General features: G+C 49.3%; 1 protein-coding gene across 10 annotated transcripts in view; it reads right to left on the bottom strand.

Moving 5' to 3' along the window:
* Positions 1 to 270: 270 nt before the first annotated feature.
* EMID1 (EMI domain containing 1) overlaps positions 271 to 22,095 on the bottom strand; it is a 50,752-nt gene continuing 28,927 nt past the window's right edge. For 4 of the 10 annotated variants that reach the window (XM_017499482.2, XM_017499488.2, XM_017499486.2 and 1 more), the window contains 2 exons: positions 15,691 to 15,735; positions 271 to 1,052 (listed from right to left, as the gene is read on the bottom strand). In XM_017499482.2, coding sequence (XP_017354971.1) covers positions 801 to 1,052; positions 15,691 to 15,735 — 297 coding nt within the window. In that variant the 3' untranslated portion in view covers positions 271 to 800. Of the gene's footprint in view, positions 1,053 to 1,502; positions 1,718 to 4,467; positions 4,559 to 5,539; positions 5,625 to 15,690; positions 15,736 to 22,095 lie in introns of those variants that run through there. The other 6 variants (XM_017499487.2, XM_017499489.2, XM_017499485.2 and 3 more) reach the window with 4 other exon arrangements.

Below are 22,095 nucleotides of genomic sequence, written 5' to 3'. Positions count from 1 at the left end.
TGACTCTTCTGTGTTGGCATCAGGGGGATGAAGGGATGCAGGGATGAATGAATGAATGAGCACCAAGTGAATGACCAGTTGTGGGAGAGCTGTTCCCTGATGTCCAGAGACACAGGCTTCCTGCCCCTGCACCATGCAGCCTGTTCCTCCAGGAGGCTCGTCCTCCAGCGCAGAGCGTTCTCCACTGCCTGTCTCCTGCCCATTTCTAGCCTTCCTCCCATCACACCCTCTTCCCTGCTGCCCCCATCTAAGCACACAGTGAGACCAGCCTGTGGGGAATCAGGTAGGGGCCTTTATTGGCCAGCACACTTCTACCTCCTGGTGTCTGTGAAAAGCATTTGTGGGAGCAGGTGGTCCCTTCCTCTCCATGCCCCCAGCCCCAACTGAAACGCAGGAGGGCCTGGGACCTCAGAGGGGAGAACTGAGGCAAGGAGCCCCTGGCAATCCAGTAAGAGATTGGGCAGCCTGACCTTGGAGTGGGAACCCAGCACTGGACAACAAGGAGGGAGGGGTGCAGGAGGGCGCCCCGAGGTTTGATTGGGGAGGAGGGGGAGGGAGACTGCCCTCCCACCATGTCATACCTGCATGTGCTGAGCCCCAGCTCCTGACTCCCTTAGTGCCTTTGGGCCTAGATGCTCAGAAAGCATATGAGAGGAAGCCTTGTACCTCTACCCTTCCTTGAAGGCCTACATCCCCCCACGTCACAGAGGGAAACTGAGGCCCAGGCCTCACCTCTCAGGCCCTGCTCAGCCTCAGACATGTGTGAGGTGCCAGGACTGAGACCTGCCTACCCCTAAGGCCTAGATGGCAGAAGGGACCCTGAGGACATTAATAAATATGGACGGGTGGTCCCTGGAGGCAGCTAGCTGAGTCCAGGTAGGAGGGGAAGCCTGGCCTGGTCTGCCCCAGGGGCCACCATCGCCCTCAGCCTCTCTCGTCCCGGCTCCTGGGGGCCACGATCCGGTAGTTGGCTGCATATCCGCCCCTCTTGCCCCGAAGGAGGCTGGGGGTGCCTGTGCCGGCAGGGCCTGCCCCAGACCCCAGCTCTGGTTCTGCCGAAGGGAAGAAGGAGAGAGGCCACATTAGGGGGGTTCATGTGAGGTGCCTACCTCCCCTTGGCCCTCTAGGGGGTGGCAGAACTGGGCAACCTCTGCCAGGTGTAATCTACCCTGGTGTCTGGCCACAGAGCTGTGGGCAAGGGGGTCTGCAGATTGGTTAGTGCCTCCCCCCAGGATTTATCAGCCACCAACCCAAGGAGAACACTCAGGGCTTGATTCCTGCTTTGTCAAGTGGAAATAACCAGACTCACCGCCTTTAGGGAAGTGTTTAGCATGCAGTGAATGCTTCATATAAAGGCTGGTTATTTTTTCTATTCATTTGGGGTGGAGGTGTGCCCTGAATAATCCCCATTTGGTAGCTGGGTAAACTGAGGCTAGGGAACAGACTTGGGCTAAGTCACCAGCTGGGGGAAAGGGCTTAGGAGGCCAGGCTCTGCCACTGACCTGCTGTGCAGCCTTGGGTAAGCTATGCTTCTGTCAGGGCCTCAGTTGTCTCATGTCTACAACAGGGACAGTTCCAGATGGAACTGAAAAACTACTCATCCTTCAAAACCAAGGGTAGGAGCCACCTCCTCCAGGAAGCCTTCTGTGACTATCATCTCAGCCCTTCCCAAAGCAAAATGAGCAGGCCAGGCAAGTCAGAAGAATAGGCTGTTTTTCTAGGGGGAGACGGACACTCAGGGAGGAGAAGCCCTCGGTGGAGGACTTGGCTAAGCCTCAATAGGACAGATACTTGGGTTCTGGTGAACACCAGGTTCTCACTGAGGGCACTGCCAGGGAGTGGGCTATCCCCTCGTAATCATGACTGCCAGTGCCCTGACCCTGTGTTGCCCAGCCTTCCATGCACTTCTGGGCTGAGACGAGGGCTCCTAGAGCAGACAGGCATGTGTGGTCACTGAAAGGGACATCCCATACCCAAAGTCAGGGAGCGTGGGAGGGGAGTGGCACCAAGCACTGGCCCTCCAGTGCCACTTAGGGTTGTGTCCTGGTCCCACTCTACCACAGTTATGTGGCCTTGGGCAAGTCACAGAACCTCTGAGCCTCATCGGAATATGGGGATAATAGTCCTGTTTTCACACTCTTGTGATACATGTGTTTACCATGACCAGGACTGGAAAGTGGTTTTTGCAGGAAATGCTGGATTATTACGGTTATGAGGTTGGTGTCATTTCGACCCAGATCTCCTGTGGGTCTGGTCCCTGTGACTTTGTCACAATCAAATTTGGGGCCCTGGATGAGCAGCAGAGTCATCAAACCTTTGCTGATGAAGCCCAAAGAGCCAGCACTTTAGAGGGGAGACCTGAGGTGGACCCCTAGTCTGACCGTTCCTATCCCTGTGACCCTGAAGCAATCACAAGAGCCCACCAAGCCTCTGTTTCTTCATCTGTAAAATGGCCATGGCATTGCTCACTTAGCAAGCTTACTACTCTAACAGATTGGAGATGATCAATCCTGCTTAGGTGGGCCAGACACGTGGCAGCTGATACTATTATAATTATTGACTATAACCTAAACATGAACTCCATCTGGGTCTTCAATAGCACCTGCTGTGTATGTTGGGCCAATGAGGAGGGTCCCACCTTCTTCCCTGTCCCATCTCCTTCTCCCCCGACCTGTCTCTCTAAGCCCTGACCCTAGCTGGCTTGAGGGGCCACTGGCAGTGGGTGTGGACCTTCTGAGGTGCCTGTCACTTCTCTCCCTGGGCTATCAGAGTCAGAGCTCGCTGAAGGCAGGGACAGATCCAGAGTCACAGTGACCCAAATGTGTCCCTTCTAGCTCCTGCCCCAATCCTGAGAGAGAGGGTGGGGGTACCTAAAAAGGTGCTGAGAGACTGATATTTGGTCCTTGGCCCCTCTCTGTAAGAGGGGAGGATGTCTGGGAGCTAGGCACTGAAGTTTCTGGAAGTTAGAGAAGCACGCAGCACTGTGGGAGGGGCTCTGGAAGCAGACCCCATACACTTCCCAGCCTCTGGGCCTCTGCACAGGCAGGCCTCTCTCTCAGGGCTTCCCCGCCCACTTCCCCACCTGGCACACTCATTGGGATCTTCCAGGATCCAATGCAGAGTCATGTCTTCCAAGAAGACTTCTCCACCCTCAGGGACAAGTGACTGTTCCTCATCCACAACCTTCCGTGCTCCCCAACCCCACAGCTCTATAGATATGACTCCCTGCCTCTTATGGGCAGCTCCCCAAGGCAGGGACCTGTCTGCACTTCAGAGTGCCAGTGCCCACCCAGCCTGGCTTTCAGTGAGTGCTCCCTATGGTTTTGCTGGATGAAGGAGGTTGGGCTCTAACTTTAACCCTCCTTCTTGCTTGGGACCTAAGTTTCTCAGGCTGGAGTGCAGTGGAGTGATCTCAGGTCACTGCAACCTCTGCTTCCCAGGTTCAAGTGATTCTCCTGCCTCTGCCTCCCAAGTAGTTTGGGTTACAGGTGCCCACCACCACGTCCAGCTAATTTTTGTATTTTTAGTGGAGATAGGGTTTCACCATGTTGCTCAGGCTGGTCTCAAACTCCTGACCTCAGGTGATCCACGCACCTCGGCCTCCCAAAGTGCTAGGATTACAGGCATGAGCCACCACAACCAGCCTCTCAGTCTCTAAAATAGATGCGAGGTTGGACATGATGTGGAGGCCTCTGTGCACTGATATGCTCACTGGGCTGTGAGATGGGGCTGCTGGGCAGGTGAGGAACAGAGCCCAGCCCCTTGGGTGGCCAATCCCTTCCTTTCTCCGGGGCCAGCCACAGGCGCCAGGTTCATGGGGAGAGACGTTCTCAGCCTAACTCCCAGGAGGCAGATGCAAGGAGGGGTACTGCCTACTGGTGTCTTAACCACTTCCTGTGTCACCCCAAGCTGCCTTCTAGGACTTTCTTGATCTGGGCCCTGCTGGACTCTTGCTTCTGGGCTCCTGGTCTCTTGGCTTTCACTCATGCTGTTTCTCTGCCTGTTTACTCTCCCCAGATCTTTGCCCTTCAGGTCTCCACTTAGATGTTACCCCCTCCAGGAAGACCTCCCTGACCCCCCTCCAACCTCTTCTAGGCCAGGCCAGAGGCACTTCTGTATTCCCATGGCTGCCTGTACTCCCTTCCCTGCAGTGTAGCTCACCTTGGGTTTCTCTACCAGTGTCAGTGTTCTCCTGAGCCCCCCAGCACCCTACACTCCTCAAAGGCAGGGCTATATCTGTCTTATCTGGTGGAGCTTGTCCCAACAAGGTGCCTGGCACAGAGCAGGTGCTCATTCACTTCAGTGACCAGAGCCTTCTCTCTACCAGGCACCATCTGCTGGCTGGCTGGATGCAGAACGAGTGTCTGCTGGCCTGGGCCGAGCATCGGAAGGTGCCTTCTGCATGCCCAGGCCCTTCCCAGGCCCTTCCTGGAAGAGGCTGCCCCTGCCTGCCCGCCCTGCCATTACCTGGCCAGATGATGGCTTCCAGCAGGGTGACCCGTCTGGCCAGGAGCTCCAGCTGAGCCTGCTGCTGCAGGAAGCTCTGTAAGCTAGGAGCCTGATGGGAGATGGAGAAGAGCAGACAGTGCGAGTCTGGCCTCCAAGGGCTGGGCTGGGGAGCCAAGCGGGGAGGGTAGGAGGGCACTGCCAGCTGGCATCAGGGCAGGAGCCTGGGAGTGAGTCTCTACTGAGACCTCTGTTTCCTCTCCTAAGGTGGGGACAGGGCTGGCCTGGCTCCTTGAGTGACCACATGGGTGGGAAGTTTCTGGGTGAATGCCTGGGGTGACTGCCTGGCTCTTAGTCCCCTAAAGGGACCAACAGAACAGGTTGGGAGGACCAAAGGGAAAACTGCAAAGGGGACACCTGGGGCCAGTAAGTGGCCCCAGGCCAGAGAGCCTGCCTTGCGAGAGCCTCTGGGGGCTTATGGGAGAGGAAGGTCAGAACTGGTAGGTGGTGTATTACCCAGAGTCCCCTGGGGGCTGAGCCTGGCTCTGTCACTCACAGTCTCCTGCCCTTCAGGAGCCTTGCTCCATGACCTATTGTCTTGGGGGCTGACTGTTACCCATGATTTCTCTAGAGCTGAAGGCCGACTAGAGTCTGGATCCATTACCTATAATCCTCCTGTTGCCCTGAGCTGTGATTTGATTACCCATTTCCCCTTGCACTGCAGGAGTCTAACTCTTTTGCCCACAATCCCACTGCTGGACTGGAGTTTGGTTCCATTGCCCATAATTTCTTCCAAACTTGAAATCTGTCATCTCTGGTTCCCTGCAGGCCTGGAAACCACACTGCCCATAATGCCTAGAGGCCCAGGTCTGACCACAGGGGCGGGGCCCGGGTTTCTAAGGCACCCCAGCCCCTGTAGAGGAGGGAACCAGTGAGGGATGGGTGGTCATGGCCTCTCGGGTCCATGCTTGCCTGGGGCAGACACCTTCTCCAGCCTCATGACTCAGCTTAGGCCAGATCCGCCCCAGGAGGGCTTGGGGAAGGCCAGCGGGCAAGGGCTGGGCCGTCTGTCCGTCTGTCTGTCTCTACTCACCATAGAGCCCAATCATTGTTTCCAAGATTAAAACCCTCTCAGCTAAAATCTTCAAAGCCTCGCGTAGTTGGTGCAACCCCTCCCCCTGCAGAGGAAAGAGACAGATGCAGCCGTGAAGGGGGCAGGGGAGGGGACCCTGCAAAGCCCGTCGGTGGCCCATGCCCCACCCAGGACATGCACCTGCAGCCCTCCACTACTTGCCGCAGCCCAGGGCCCAAGGACAGCCAAAACAAGACCAGGAGAGGACAGGAGCGGGGACAAGGCAGGCAGAAAGAAGCAACCCCTGCGGGACCTCCCAGAAGGTCCCGTTGGATCCCAGCTGGCTGCTCTCCTACACTGCTGCAAATCCTGCTGCGCTGAAGGCAGGGGGAGCAAATCTATAGGGACAGAACTGGCCGTCCTGGAGGCTGCTGGGGGCCCTCCTGTCCTGTAACATCTGTCACCCAGCACTAGCTGCTTTCCCAATACCTTCATGATTCCTGCCATATCCCTTGGCCACCTATATGCTTATTTACTTCACATTCCTTAAATTTACTTTTTGCTTTAAATCACCACATTAGCCTCACCCTAATTACTCCTATCAGTGAGCTTAGGCTAGTTACCAGTATTTCCTCTCATGCCCAAATGAATATACAGATGTTCCTTGACTTTCAATGGGGTTTCATCCCAATAAACCCAGTGGAAGTTGAAAATATCGCAAGTCAAAAGTACATTTGTTTTTTTTTTAAGAGATGAAGGTCTTGCTATGTTGCCCAGGCTGGTCTCAGTCTCCTGGCCTCAAGTCCTTTCTCAGCCTCCCAAAGTGTTGGGATCACAAGCATGAGCCACGATCCCTGGCCAAAAAATTGCATTTTTGACATACAATATTTTCAACTTACAATAGATCTATTTGGAAGTAAAGTTGAGGAATGTACTGAAAGCCTATTGCTTTTGCGCAATTGTAAAGTTGAAAAATTGTAATTTGAGGCCGGGTGCGGTGGCTCACGCCTATAATCCCAGCACTTTGGGAGGCCAAGGCGGGTGGACCACGAGGTCATAAGTTCGAGACCAGCCTGACCAACATGGTGAAACCCTGCCTCTACTAAAAATACAAAAATTAGCTGGGTGTGGTGGCACACGCCTGTAGTCCCAGCTACTCAGGAGGCTGAGGCAGGAGAATTGCTTGAACCCAGCAGATGGAGGATGGAGTGATGGAGTGGGCCGAGATCATGCCACTGCACTCCAGCCTGGGCAACAGAGTGAGACTCTGTCTCAAAAACAAAACGAAAAAAAAAAAATTGTAATTTGAACCGTCATAAGATGGGGACCATCAATATTAAAATTAGACAAGGCTTGAGTTACATTGCTTTTGGAGAGGTTGCACTTAAAATGCTGACAAACTTGAGGCTCAGGCCTCTGCCCCTTCCCCAACTCTTTGCACTTTGGGTTTCCTACCTGGAAAACAGTGCTCACCCCTCCCAGGGCGTAGACTACGCCAGGCCCACATTCTGGCACATCCTGATGCGTCGCCCTCAGCTCAGCCCTCTCCTCTTTGCAGTACAGGTTTGTTTCTCCCTGTCTCTGGCTCCTAGGCCCCAGGGATGTGGCAGTGGGCCTACAAAGCCCTTCTCCAAGGCCACCAGCTCTGGGGCTCCCCACTCCCCAAGTGGTGCCAGCTGCTGTCCAGGGCTCATGCCAGAGACTTCATCTCTTCCTCCCCATCTGCATCCTTTCCTTCCCCAGCATCCGGTCCAAAATCTTGACAACACTCCACACTCCCACACTGCTTCCTCTTTCCTAGTCCAGACCAAAGCTATTTCCAGAACGTAGATCTCTCAATTCCAACAGAGTGCCAGGATGACAAATAGAACTATCCCAGCCCTGAGGACATCTGGAAGTTTCTCTTGGTGTCGTTTACTCAGTACAGATAAGTGAAGGGATGGACAATATGCATAGTTGTGTAATTACAAGCCAACCCTTTAAGGTTGTTGCTTCTCACAAAACCATCTAAACAACTGAGAGGGCTCCCAATATGAGTGAGCCTGCTTGCTGGGGCTAACCCTTGTGACCCAGCTGTCCTGTCCACATCACAGGAATTGGGTGACCCTCAGGCCACTGAATGGTCATTTCAGCCTGGGGGTCCCAGGGTCACCACAGGCTGAATGCCAAAGTAATCCCCCTTCAAATATTATAGGGGCAGAGTCTAAAAATGAATGATCTTGGCTAGGCACAGTGGTTTACACCTGTAATCTCATTGCTTTGGGAGGCTGAAGTGGGAGGATCATTTGAGGCTAGGAGTTTGAGAGCAGCCTGGAGAACATAGCGAGACCCCACATCTACAAAAAAAAATTTAAAAATTAAGAGTGGGTACGGTGGCTGTCCTATAATCCCAGCACTTTGGGAGGCCAAGGTGGGCGGATCACTTGAGGTCAGGAGTTTGAGAGCAGCCTGGCCAACATGGTGAAACCCTATCTTCACTAAAAATACAAAAATTAGCTGAGTGTGGTGGTGCGCACCTATAATCTCAGCTACTTGGGAGGCTGAGGCGGAAGAATCACTGGAACCCAGGAGGCAGAGGTTGTAGCAAGCTGAGATCGTGCTACTGTACTCCAACTTGGGTGACAGAGTGAAACTCCATCTCAAAAAAAAAAAAAAAAAAGAAAAAAATTAGTTGGGTGTGGTGGCACACACCTGTCATTCTAGCTACTCTGGAGGCTGAGGTGGGAGGCTCACTTGAGCACAAGAGTTTGAGGTTGCAGTGAGCTATGATTATTCCACTGCACTCCAAGATGGGTGACAGGGCAAGAATATGTCTCAAAAAAAGCCAGGGGGCCTGGCATGGTGGCTTACACCTATAATCCCAGCACTTCAAGAGGCCAAGGTGGGAGGGTCACTTGAGCCTACCTGGGGCAATATAGTGAGACCCCGTATCTGAAAATTTAAAAAAAGGCTGGATGCAGTGGCTCACATATGTAATCCCAGCACTTTGGGAGGCTGAGGTGGACGGATCACCTGAAGTTAGAAGTTTGAGATCAGCCTGGCCAGCATGGGGAAACCCCACCTCTACTAAAAATATAAAAAAATTAGCCAGGTGTGGTGGCAGGCGCCTGCAATCCCAGCTGCTCAGGAGACTGAGACAGAAGAATCGCTTGAACCCGGGAGGCAGAGGTTGCAGTGAGCAGAGATTGCGCCATTGCACTCCAGTCTGGGTGACAAGAGCAAAACTCCATCTTAATAAATTAATAAATACAAATAAAGAAATAAAAGGCATTTTAAGGGCCAGACACCATGGGCTCATGCCTGTAATCTCAGCACTTTGGGAGGTTGAGATGGGCAGATCACCTGAGGTCGGGAGTTCAGGATCAGCCTGGCCAACATGGCGAAACCCTGTCTCTAGTAAAAACACAAAAATTAGCCAGGTGTTGTGGTGCACACCTGTAATCCTAGCTACTTGGGAGTTGGAGGGGAAGGTTGTATTGAGCTGAGATCGTGCCACTATACTCCAGCCTGGGCGACAGAGACTCTGTCTCAAAAAAAAAAAAAAAAAAAAAAAAAAGGCATTTGGGGACAACTGGTAAAATAACAGGTAAGTCACATATTAAATGGCATCATTTTGCTAAATAAATGTTAGCTTTCTTAAGTATGACAGTGGTATCGTAGCTATATGGGAGAATGTCCATATTCATTCCAGGTGCACACTGCAATGTTAGGGGAAATGTGGCTGGGCTTTGCAGCTTACTTTCAAATGAGTTTGAAAAAAAGATCTATAAATATACAAGAGAGAATGACAGAACTGTGGCACAATACAGTCATGTGCCACGTAATCACGTTTCCATCCACGACGGATTGCAAATCTCCATGGTGGTCTCACAAGATTATAATGGAGCTGAAAAATTCCCATTGCCTAGTATTTACTATACTATTATACTTAAATAAATATAATATAGTACTTATTTATTTTTGAGACAGGGTCTTGCTGTGTTACCTAGGCTGGAGTGTAGTGGCGTGATCTTGGCTTACTGCGGCCTGGAACTCCCCAGCAAGTGATCCTGCTACCTTAACCTCCCAAGTGCCTGGAGCCACAGGCATGTGCCACCATGCCCAGCTGATTTTTTTATTTGTACAGACAAGGTCTCGCTATGTTGCCTAGGTTGGTCTGGAACTCCTGGGTTCAAGTGATCCTCCTGCCTTGGCTCCCAAAGTGCTGGGATTATAGGTGTGAGTCACTGCACCCAGCCATATACTACAGTTTGAATTGTTATTTTAGAGTGTACTCCTTCTACTTGTTTAAAAAACAGTTAATTGTAAAACAGCCTCAGGCAGGTTCTTCAGGAGGTATTCCAGAAGAAGGCATTGTTATCTCAGGAGATGACAGCTCCAAGCATGTTAATGCCTAGAAGACCTTTCAGTGGGACAAGAGGCAGAAACAGTGATATTGATGATCCTGACCCTTTGTAGGTCTACACTAACGTGTCTGTGTCTCAGTTTTTAGCAAAAACATTTAAAAAGTTAAAAATAAAAAAAGTCCAGACGCGGTGGGTCACACCTGTAATCCTAGTACTTTGGGAGGCCGAAGTAGGTGGATCACTTGAAGTCAGGAGTTTGAGACCAGCCTTGGCCAGCCAACATGGTGAAACTCCGTCTCTATTAAAAACACACAAAAAATTAGCTGGCCATGGTGGTGTGTGCACATGTAGTCCCAGCTACTTGGGAGGCTAAGGCAACAAGAATGGCTTAAACTTGGGAAACAGAGGCTGCAGTGAGCTGAGATCATGCCATTGTACTCCACTGTGTTTTTCTTGAGACAGAGCAAGACTGACTCAAAAAAACAAAAACAAAAACAAAAAACCAGGCATGGTGGCTCACACCTGTAATCCTAGCACTTTGGGACGCCAAGGTGGGCAGATCATGAGGTCAGGAGATCAAGACCATCCTGGGCAACATGGTGAAACCCGTCTCTACTAAAAATACAAAAATTAGTCAGGCACGGTGTCGCGCGCCTGAAGTCCCAGCTATTCAGGAGGCTGAGGCAGGAGAATTGCTTGAACCCAGGAGGCTGAGGTTGCAGTGAGCTGAGGCTGAGCCACTGCACTCCCGCGCATAGTAACATGCTGTTTAGGTTTGTAGCCTGGGAGCAATTGGCTATGCCATACAGATGAGGTGTGTCCTTGGCTATCCCACCTAGGTTTCTGTATGTACACTGTATGATGCTCATGCCACAACGAAATCACCTATTTGACATATTTCCCAGAACCTATCCTCATCAGCAAGCAATACATGGCCGTACCAATAACTGGTCAGTCTATAGGAGGGGCAGAATGACATTCATTGTACCAACCTTTCTGTATATCAGAATGCAAAATGGCTGGGTGCAGTGGCTCACACCTGTAATACCAGCACTTTGGGAGGCTGAGGAGGGTGGATCGAGGTGGGTCTGGAGGCCAAGAGTTCAAGACCAGTCTGGTCAACATGGCACAACCCCATCTCTACTAAAGATACAAAAGTTAGCCGGGCATGGGGCATGCCTGTAGTCCCAGCTACTCAGGTGGCTGAGGCACAAGAATTGCTTGAACCCAGGAGGCTGAGGTTGCAGTGAGCTGAGGCTGAGCCACTGCACTCCAGCTTGGGTGATTGGGAGAGACTCTGTCTGGAAAAACTAAATAAATAAAGGAAAAAATAAAATAAAATAAAAATATTGGGGAGGGTAGGTGCAGTGGCCCACACCTGTAATCTCGACACCTTGGGGGGCCAAGGTAGGAGGATCACTTGAGACCAGGAGTTTGAGATCAGCCTGGGAAACATAGGGAGATCTTGTCTGTATTTTTAAAAACATAATATGAAAAAGAAAAATCTGTGGGAAAGTGTTTTTAAAATCCACTGTTTGGAGCTCCCTCAGACAGGTGGCCTGATGTTTGCACTGATGACAACCCAGTCTCCTCCACCTTGGGCTGCCCTCTGCACTCGGATCTGTGTCTGGGCCTGCTGGACATCCCTACTTGGCTATAACATAGACTCCTTCCGTTGGTCCACAGACAGAACTCAGCCTGCTTGCTTCTCCTGGTTCTCTTTTGCTATTTCAAGTCTCCCTTGACTCCTCACTCCCTTTCACAGCCAAACTAGCACACAAGTGTATTTTTGCTCCATCAGTGGCTATGTGCTCACTGGCTCCCAACCCCTGCCCGGCTCTCTCTCACCAGGATGACCACAACACCCTACCTACTCTTTCTGCTTCTCCCATCCATTTGCCATGGCAATCAGAGGGATTTTTTGCAAAAACAAACAAACAAAAAAGTCTGACCACACCACTACCCTGCTTCTAGATCCTTCAATGCCTCCCCACTACCCTAGAACAAAGTCCAAATTCCTGAATGCGGCCTCCTACATCCTGAAAGCCTCTCTGGCCTCTGTCCCACTTTATGCCTGTCACAATGCCACTCCAAGTATTTGCAGTTCCTCAAATACCCCAGGGTCCCTCTTGCCACAGGGCCTTTGCACCTATCGTACCCCCAGCTCTGCCTGGACACCATGTGCCTGGTTAATGCACCTTTCAGGCTTCGCCTGGCTCCTCTGGGAAGATGCTAAGTCAACAGTCCTTTAGCTGCTGATTATAGGTCTTTTTTTCCCCACCTCACTGTGACCATCCTGAGGGTGAGGACTGTGTCTGAATTGCATCTGTGTTCATAGTACCCAGCCCCAGGTCTGGCACCCATGGAAGAGATACTTGGGGAATGGTAGCTGGTTCTCTGGCCCTAGGAGCTTAAAAGTCAGGGCTCTGCCAGGTGCAGTGGCTCATGCCTGTAATCCCAGCACTTTGAGAGGCCAAGGCAGGCTGATCACCTGAGGTCAGGAGTTCGAGAACCAGCCTGACCAACATGGAGAAACCCGATCTCTACTAAAAATACAGAATTAGCCAGGCATGGTGGCGCATGTCTGTAATCCCAGCTACTCAGGAGGCTGAGACAGGAGAACCACTTGAACCCAGGAGGTGGAGGTTGTGGTGAGCTGAGATTGCACCATTGCACTCCAGCCTGGGAAACAAGAATGAAACTCTGTCTCAAAAAAAAAAAAAAAATGTCAGGGCAGGAGGCTGGGGCAGGAGAATTGCCTGAACCCGGGAGGCGGAGGTTGCGGTGAGCCGAGATCGCGCCATTGCACTCCAGCCTGGGTAACAAGAGCGAAACTCCGTCTCAAAAAAAAAAAAAAAAAAAATGTCAGGGCTCCAGTTCCCGTTCGCTAAGGATTCTCTCTGCAGAGTTGGGCCTCAGTTTTCCTGTCTGAATAAGGGCTGAGAGCTTTAATCCAGGTGGGCAGGCCCAGTGTAGTCACTCCAGTTCCTGCAGTGCACCATCATGACCACCAGGTGTCACTGCTGGGCCACAGAGAGAACTCTGCAAGCTACACTAAGGGAGCTGGTAGGTAAAGTGAACATCAGAGCCCTCGGGGACCTTGCCAGCACTGAACCTCATTGCCACCTGTCCCCAACAGAGCTGTTCTCCTATCCCCCAAAGCCTCATGCAACCCCCAGCCCGGCAGGTCCCCTCCCAGGCAGGCAGTAAGCAGGGGCAGAAATGCAGGTAGCAGAAGTGCAGGAAGGTGGGTAGGCAGGGGCCCTGCTACCTCTTGTGGGGGCCCACAGGGAATTCTGGGTTCAAGGTCTGGTCTACAGTGGCCAGGGCATCTTGCTGGGGTTCTCATGAAGGGATGGGACTGCCCAATCTCCCCCACTCCACCTAGGCTGGGTAGGAAATGTGTCCCCAGACCCAGGGCCTCTGGGAGAGGCCAGCAAGTAGCCTAGGAGAGGCATTGGCCGGGCTGGCATGGGTCTACCTGACCACAGCTCAGCTCATGCCCAGACTGACAGCATTTTCTTTTTTTTTGAGATGGAGTTTCGCTCTTGTTGCCCAGGCTGGAGTGCAATGGTGCTATCTTGGCTCATGGTAACCTCTGCCTCCCGGGTTCAAGCGATTCTCCTGCCTCAGCCTCCCAGTAGCTGGGATTACATCTGCTCACCACCACACCCACGTAATTTTTTTGTATTTTTAGTAGAGATAGCGTTTCACCACGTTGGCCAGGCTAGTCTCGAACTCCTGACCTGAAGTGATCCGCCCGCCTCAGCCTCCCAAAGTGCTGGGATTACAGGCGTGAGCCACTGTGCCCAGCCCACACTGATAGGATTAAGAGGCTCTGGAGCTACACAGGATGGGCATAGGGTAGGGGGAGATTTGGGGCACCAGGGGCCAGGAGAGGCTAACTGGAGAAGTAGCAGGGCCCCAGAAGTCATGGGGAGACAGGGTAAGACTTGTGCAGGGGAGGGGGCTCCCACGGCTGTATCCATCACTGACCCCACAATCAAGAACTGAGAGGGCAAGGCAGGCACTGGGTGCCACCCACATCCTCACTAACTTGTGGCTGGCAGGAAGTAGGCTGTCCCAGTTAGACTGCATGTGGAGGGGGAGTCACAATATCACCCCCAAAAAGAGCTTCCTATTGTTTCCCTCTCCTGAAGGAGTGTCTGCCTCCACTCTGTCCATTTTCCAAATGTCTCCCGGTCAGTGACGGTTTCCAGATCCCAGTGTTGTCGGGCTTTTGGGTATGGTGTGTTTTAGGGTCTTCCCATCTTTCCTCCACATGTCTTTTGGGTGAGTAGATTTCTAGGCCCTGACCCGAAAATCCCTTCCCTGCAATGATCTCCAATGATTGTGAAAGTTTCTATTTTGTCTTTTTTTTGAGACAGAGTCTCACGTAGGCTGGAGTGCAGCTGCACAATCTCAGCTCACTGCAACCTCCACCTCCCAGGTTCAATCAATCACCTGCCTCAGCCTCCTGAATAGCTGAGACTATAGGTGTGTGCCACCATGCCCAGCTAATTTTTATTTTATTTATTTATTTATTTATTTATTGACTGAGTCTTGCTCTGTCACCCACGCTGGAGTGCAGTGGCGTGATCTTGGCTCACTGCAACCTCCGCCTGCTGGGTTCAAGTGATTCTCCTGCCTCAGCCTCCTGAGTAGCTGGGACTACAGGTGCATGCCACCACGTCTGACTAATTTTTTGTATTTTTGGTAGAAACGGGGTTTCACTGTGTTAGCCAGGATGGTCTTACTCTCCTGACCTTGTTATCTGCCCACCTCAGCCTCCCAAAGTGCTGGGATTACAGGCATAAGCCACTGCGCCTGGACAATTGTTATATTTTTGGCTCAAAATTTTTAGACAATTTTTGTATTTTTTGTATTATTTTGTGTTTTAGAGATGAGGTTTTGCCAGGTTGGCAGGCTGGTCTCGAACTCCTGACCTCAAGTGATCCGCTCACCTTGGCCTTCCAAAGTGCTGGGATTACAGGCATGAGCCACCACGCCCTGGACAATTGTGAAAGTTTCTGGGACCCCCACATTAATCATGAGATTTTTGGGTGTGTGGTTTCTAGTTCCCCCTTATGTCCCTCCCACTTCTCATTTACTCTGTCTCATGTGTATGTGAGAGCTTCTGGCTTCTCTTCTCATTCCTCATGGGTCTCCCATGTATGTGATGGTGTCTAGGACCCTGTGTAAACTATAGGTCCTTTAAGTATAGAGGAGTCTAGGTCACCTGGCCTCATTAACCACATCAAACGTGTACAGAGTGGTTTTGAGGTGTCTCTTCACAGGCTTTGTGAATTTCTGATGTGTATGGTGGTGTCTAGTTCCCCGTCCCTTTTACCATGTGGATCCTACGTACCTCATCATTTCTAGGCCCCTTCCTAGGTCCCCTGTCCCTTTGTCCTGTGTAGATATTGTCTTCATGCTTCCCTTTGTTCTGCAGACAAGGGAGCAAACGCCCAGCCATTGCTGAGAGGGGACTATGGTGGCAGGGGATGCAGTCTGGCCTGGGTCAGCCCAAATCACCCAGAAGAAACAGGCAGAGCCACCCTGGGCGAGAAAGGCCACAGAGGGAAGGTGGAGAGAGGGACAGAGACTGAGACAGAGAACATGGAGTCTGCTGACAGGGCTGGCCCTGCCTGGTTGGGAGCAACAAGATGGGGGAGGGAGTTGGGGCTGAGAATCGCCAAGGCTTCTGCCCGGGAGACCAGGCTGTAGTGGGGATGTAGATGGGGTGCCTCCTGGGGAGAAAGGGGCACCCCATCTACACCTAGCGCTTAGAAGGCAGGGAAAGGCCAGTGCCAGGCCGGAGCTTACCCAGTGGCTCTTCTCACCAGGGTCTCCTTTGGGGCCAGGTTCCCCCTGCAAGGAAAGAGAAGAGACAGCAGCAGTGAGGAAGGGAAGGAGACAGAAAGGGAAGGAAAAAAAGAGGGAGGAAGAGGAGGGGGAAGGAGAGAAACTTAGAGAAACAGACAGAGAGTAGCTTGTGTTCAATACAAAGCAAAAACCAACTGCTTGAAGGCAACAGAAAGTAATAAAAAGCCGCCAGAAACTGGAGAATATTCAACCTTTAAAAGAAGGGAAAGGCACTCGGTAAAATCCATATATTTACAGCTTTTCCTCAGAAGATACACCCCAGTCCCATTAGCCTGGCAAAACAGAGCTCAAGCAGCAAGTTTCAGCTTTATTGGCCTGAGGAATCAGAGGTTGAGGTTGTCAGAGAAGCAAGAAATTGATGAGAAATACTGGGAAGCAGGGAGCTACAAGTTGGGGAATTAAATCTGCACAAATGTTTCTTTCTAATGTATGGATGGTCCCTGAATTGCCCAATCACAGGGCAACACTCCAAAGAGCCCAGCGGGGGAGAACCAACAGATTGGCAGAACTGAGTAAAGATGTCAAAAATTGGCCACCATATAGGAGAAAGAGTTTAGAGTTCAAGTCCAATCAAGTTAGAGGTGCTTGTGAACACATAAGGCTTTCTAATGAAGCTCCAGAATGGCCATGCCTTAGGAATAAAGACCCTATCTCAGAATTAAGGCATTTTTCCTAGGACTAAGAGCAAAACCAAAGATTCTCTCTGATAAAGCCTGCAACTAAGCCTCTAAAAGAACAAGAGGACCCATCAATAATTTAACTGTTCTACAATAAAACTCAATACTCTTCAGAGGATAACAGAATTTAGAGTCTTTTCAATAGATTATTTATTTTGCCCAGTGTGCAACAAAAAAATTACTAGACATGAAGACACAGGAAAATGTGACCCATATTCAAGAGAAAAATCAGTCAACAGAAATAGATCCACAGCCAACCTAGACATTAGAATTAGCAAAGGAGTTTAAAATATCTATGATTAATATGTTAAAGAATCTACTGAAATTGATATCATGGGTAACAAGATGGAGAATTTTAGTAAAGATTTATAAATTGTGAAAAAGAATCAAAGAATCAAATGGAAATCCTGGAAATGATAATACTGGAAATTAAAAATTATCAGATGAAATTAACATAAGATTGGACACAACAGAAGTAATCAATGAACTTGAACATAGGCCAATGGAATAATTTAAACTAAAGTACAGAGAGCGCCTATAATCCTAGCACTTTGGGAGGCCGAGATGGGAGGACAGCTTGAGGCCAGGAGTTTGAGGCCAACCTGAGCAACATAGCGAGACCCCATCTCTACTAAAAATGAAAAAACAAAGAACAAAACAAAAACCAAGCCAGGTATGGTGGTGTGCGCCTGTAGTCCCAGCTACTAGGGAGGCTGAGGTGGGAGGACTGCTTGAGCCCAGGACGTCAAGACTGCAGTGAGCTGTGATCACACCATTGCACTCCAGCCTGGGCAACAAAGCAAGACCCTGTCTCAAAAAAGTAAAATAAAGAAAAATAACGTACACAGAAACAAAGATTTTTTTTAAAAAAACAGAACTTCAATGACTCATGGCAGAATATCAAATGTACCTGGAGTTCCAGAAGGACAGACAGGAGAACAGAAACAGAAAAAAATGTTTGAGGAAATGTTGACCTTTTTTTTTTTTTTTTTTTTTTCCAAATTTGATTTAAAAACAAAGCAAAACAGACTTCAGGGTTCCAATCTGGCACATAAAGAGCTTATAAGTTGTCACTTCATCTTAACAACAAGTAGAAAGTTGGGAAAACTGAAAAATCAATAATTCTTCTTAGATCAGTTAGAGAAGTAAGACCATAGGCAAACCACTACCCCCAAAGCTGGAGAGGCAAATCCAGAGTATCACAACTTACTAATGCAGAAACCACAAGCACAAACCTCCAGAAGAACCAGGGCCAGGGTAGAAAAACCCAAACTGTAACTGATGAACTTCTGGAGCCTGAGTGTAGACAAGCCTTAGGGCTAAAAACTCCAGGGGGACCCAGTCATAGGCCCACATCTCTCCTTTGGTGAATTTTACCTCAAGGAGCTCTACAAGGCCCTCACAGTGGATATCAGAGAAAAATGCCCTTGTCCTTCCAGCAGGGAGAGGAGAAAAGGCACCATTTTAAAGTAGACCAAAGCATTCTGTTCTGAACAAAGCCTGCCTCAGGAGAAATGACTTTACCAGAGCCTAACCAACCTGGAGAAGGGGAAACACCCACTTCAAGCTCCCTCTAGTTTTCCATGTGAAGGAAGGGAAATATGCAACTCTAACACTCTCTAGACAACCTGTCCCACCTAAGGGGCAAAACAACCCCCAAACAAAACAAAGCAAAACAACAACAACTGAGACACACCAGTGAAGTTCACAGTCCAAGAGCACAGGCTCACCTAAAGACTGGGATCTAGGCCGGGCGCAGGGGCTCACACCTGTGCGGAGGTGGGTGGACTGCCTGAGCTCAGGAGTTTGAGACCAGCCTGGCCAACATGGTCAAACCTCGTCTCTACTAAAATACAAAAAATTAGCTGGGTGTGGTGGCAGGCATTCATAGTTCCAGCTGCTTGGGAGGCTGAGGCACAAGAGTCACTTGAACCCAGGAGGTGGAGGTTGCAGTGAGCCAAGATCGAGCCACTGCACTCCAGTTCCTGGGCAACAAAGTAAGACTCTATCTCCAAAAAAAAAAATACTGAGATCTAGGCCGGGCGCGGTGGCTCAAGCCTGTAATCCCAGCACTTTGGGAGGCCGAGGCGGGTGGATCACGAGGTCAAGAGATCGAGACCATCCCGGTCAACATGGTGAAACCCCGTCTCTACTAAAAATACAAAAAAATTAGCTGGGCATGGTGGCGCGTGCCTGTAATCCCAGCTACTCAGGAGGCTGAGGCAGGAGAATTGCCTGAGCCCAGGAGGCAGAGGTTGCGGTGAGCCGAGATCGCGCCATTGCACTCCAGCCTGGGTAACAAGAGTGAAACTCCGTCTCAAAAAAAAAAAAAAAAAATACTGAGATCTAACCATAGGACTCCAGAACACTTCCCTCCCCCCATACCTTCTCACTATATTACTAAAGGCCTATCTACTACAGTTCTTTTGCACAGTACATTATGTCTACTCTCCAGTGAAAAATCACAAGGCATACTAAAAGGCAAAAACACAGTTTTAAGAGACTAAATGAACATCAGAACCAGGGTCAGATATGGCAGCAATGTTGGGATTATCAGGCTAGGAATTTAAAAAAATCTACGATTAACATGCCAAGGGAATTAATGGAAAAAGTAGACAATATGCAAGAAGAGATGGATTGTAAGCAGAGAAATGGAAATTCTAAGAAAGGGCTGGGCATAGTGGCTCATCTCTATAATCCCAGCACTTTGGGAAGCTGAGGTGGGTAGATTGCTTAAGCTCAAGAGTTTGAGACCAGCCTGGGTAACACGGTAAAACCCTGCCTCTACATTAAAAAAAATATATATATAGTAAAAAAAAAAGATATTCTAAGAAAGAATAAAAAAGAAGTGGTAGAGATAAAAAGCACCGTCACGGAAATAAAGAATGCTTTTGATGGGCTTATTAGCAGACTGGACATGGCTGAGGAAAGAATCTCTAAGCCCGATGACAATGGAAACTTTCAAAACTGAAATGCAAAGAGAAAAAAGGCTGAAAAAACAGAAGAGAATATCCAAGAACTGTTGGACAACTACAAAATATGTAAATGTTTATAATGGAATACCAGAAGGAAAAAAGAGAAAGAAATAGCAGCAATATTTGAAGTAATAATGACAGATTTTCCCCCCTAAAAAAGTCAGACACCAAACCACATATCTAGGAAGATCAGGGAACACCATATAGGATAAATAGCAAAAAATGACACAAGTATATCATATTCAAACTTCAGAAAATCAGGCTGGGTGCAGTGGCTCACACCTGTAATCCCAGCAGTTTGGGAGGCCAAGGCAGGAGGATCACTAGAGGCCAGGAAGACCAGCCTGGGCAACATAGTGAGACCTTGTTTCTAAAATAAAAGATGAAAAAAATTAGCCAGGTGTGGCACATGCCAGTAGTCCCAGCTACTTGAGAGCCTGAGGCAGGAGGATCCCTGGAGCCCAGAAGTTCGAGGCTGCAGTGAGCTATGATTGCAGCAGTGTGCTCCAGGCTGGGGAACAGAGTGAGACTCTGTCTCTAACAATAATAATAATAATTTTTTTAAAACTTCAGAGAATCATAGATAAAAAAAATACTGAAGAGAAAACAGAGGGAAAAAATACCTTTCTTACAGAGGAGCAAAAATAAGAATTACATCCAACTTCTCAGAAACCATGCAAGCAAGAGTGGAGAGTAATATACAAAGTATTGAAAGGAAGAAAACACATCAACATAGAGTTCTTTATCCTGAAGAATTATCCTTCACAAATGAAAGGGAAATGAAGACTCTCAGAGAAACAAAAAGTGAGGACATTTTTGTTAGCAGATCTGCCTCGTAGAAAGCATTAAAAGAAGTTCTTCAGTGGAGCACTTATTTTATTTTATGAAATAAAGTGTTGCCTGATTCTAGAATCACAAAGAAAGCCAACTGGGAAAAAATAAAAGTAGTTCTTCAGAGAGAACAAAAATTATATGTCAGAAACTCAGATTTTACATAAAGACAGGAGGAGCATGGCCAGGCGCAGTGGTTCATGCTTGTAATCCCAGCACTACGGGAGGCCGAGGTGGGTGGATCACCTGAGGTCAGGAGTTCAAGACCAGCCTGGCCAATATGGTGAAACCCCGTCTCTACTAAAAGTACAAAAAAAATTAGCTGGGCATGATGGTGTGCACCTGTAATCTCAGCTACTTGGGAGGCTGAAGCAGGAGAACTGCTTGAACTCAGGTGGTGAAGGTTGCAGTGAGCTGAGATTGTATCACTGGACTCCAGCCTGGGCGACAGAGCAAGACTCAATCTCAAAATAAATAAATAAATAAAAACAAAAACAAAAACAAGGCAGAAAAAGTGTGGCGGACAAAAATGAACAAAAACAAGGGCAACAAATAGAAAATAGTAAGAAATATGTTAGCTATTAAATTTAGTTATTTTTAATTTTATTTATTTATTTATTTTTGAGATGGAGCCTCACTCTGTCACCCATGCTGGAGTGCAGTGGCACAATCTCTGTGCACTGCAACCTCTGGCTTCCAGGTTCAAGTGATTCTCCTGCCTTAGCCTCCTGAGTAGCTGGGATTACAGGAGTGCACCACCATCCCTGGCTAATTTTTGTGTTTTTACTAGAGACGGGGTTTTGCCATGTTGGCCAGGCTGGTCTTGAATTCCTGACCTCAGGTGATCCACCTGCCTCGGCCTCCCAAGGTGCTGGGATTACAAGTGTGAGCCATGGTGCACGGCCTATTTAGTTATTTTTTAGAGGCAGGGTCTGGTTCTGTCACTCAGGATGGAATGCAATAGAGCAATCATAGCTGTTACCTTGAAATCTTGGGCTCAAGCAATCCTCCCAGCTCAGCCTCTCAGGTAGCTGAATCTACAGGTGCACACTACCACGTCCAGCCAATTATTAAATTTGTTTTATAGAAACAGGATCTCATTTTGTTGCTCACTCTGGTCTCAAACTCCTGATCTCAAGTGATCATCCTGCCTTGGCCTCCTGAAATGTCGGAATTACAGGTGTGGGCCACTGTGCTGGGCCTCAATCATCACTCTTTCTTTATTTATTATTTATTTATGAGACGGAGTCTTGCTCTGTCGCCAGGCTGGAGTGCAGTGGTGTGATCTCAGCTCACTGCAACCTCTGCCTCCTGGGTTGAAGCAATTCTCTTTGTCTAATCCTCGAGAGTAGTTGGGATTACAGGTGCGTGCCACCATGCCCAGCTAATTTTTTGTATTTTTAGTAGACACAGGGTTTCACTGTGTTAGCCAGGATGGTCTCGATCTCATGACCTCGTGATCTGCCCGCCTCAGTCTCCCAAAGTGCTGGGATTATAGGCATTAGCCACCTCACCTCGCCAATAACCACTTTAAATGCCAATGGCCTAAATGCAGCAATTAAAAGATGAGGATCGTGGCAGCTTGGTGGCTAACGCCTATGTCCCAGCACTTTGGGAGGCAGAGGTGGGCAGATCAGGAGGTCAAGAGTTTGAGACCAGCCTTGCCAATATGGTGAAACCCTGTCTCTACTAGAAATACAAAAATTAGCCAGGGGTGGTAGTGCATGCCTGTAGTCCCAGCTACTTGGGAGGCTGAGGCAAGAGAATCGCTTGAACCTGGGAGGCAGAGGTTGCAGTGAGCCAAAATAGTGACACTGTACTCTAGCCTGGGTGACAGAGCAAGACTCCATCTCAAAAAAAAA

This window comes from Cebus imitator, unplaced genomic scaffold (genome assembly GCF_001604975.1).
Source record: "Cebus imitator isolate Cc_AM_T3 unplaced genomic scaffold, Cebus_imitator-1.0 Scaffold258, whole genome shotgun sequence".
Lineage (NCBI taxonomy): Eukaryota > Metazoa > Chordata > Mammalia > Primates > Cebidae > Cebus > Cebus imitator.
Note: the sequence above shows the minus strand (reverse complement) of the source record. Positions and strands in the feature narration are given on the sequence as shown.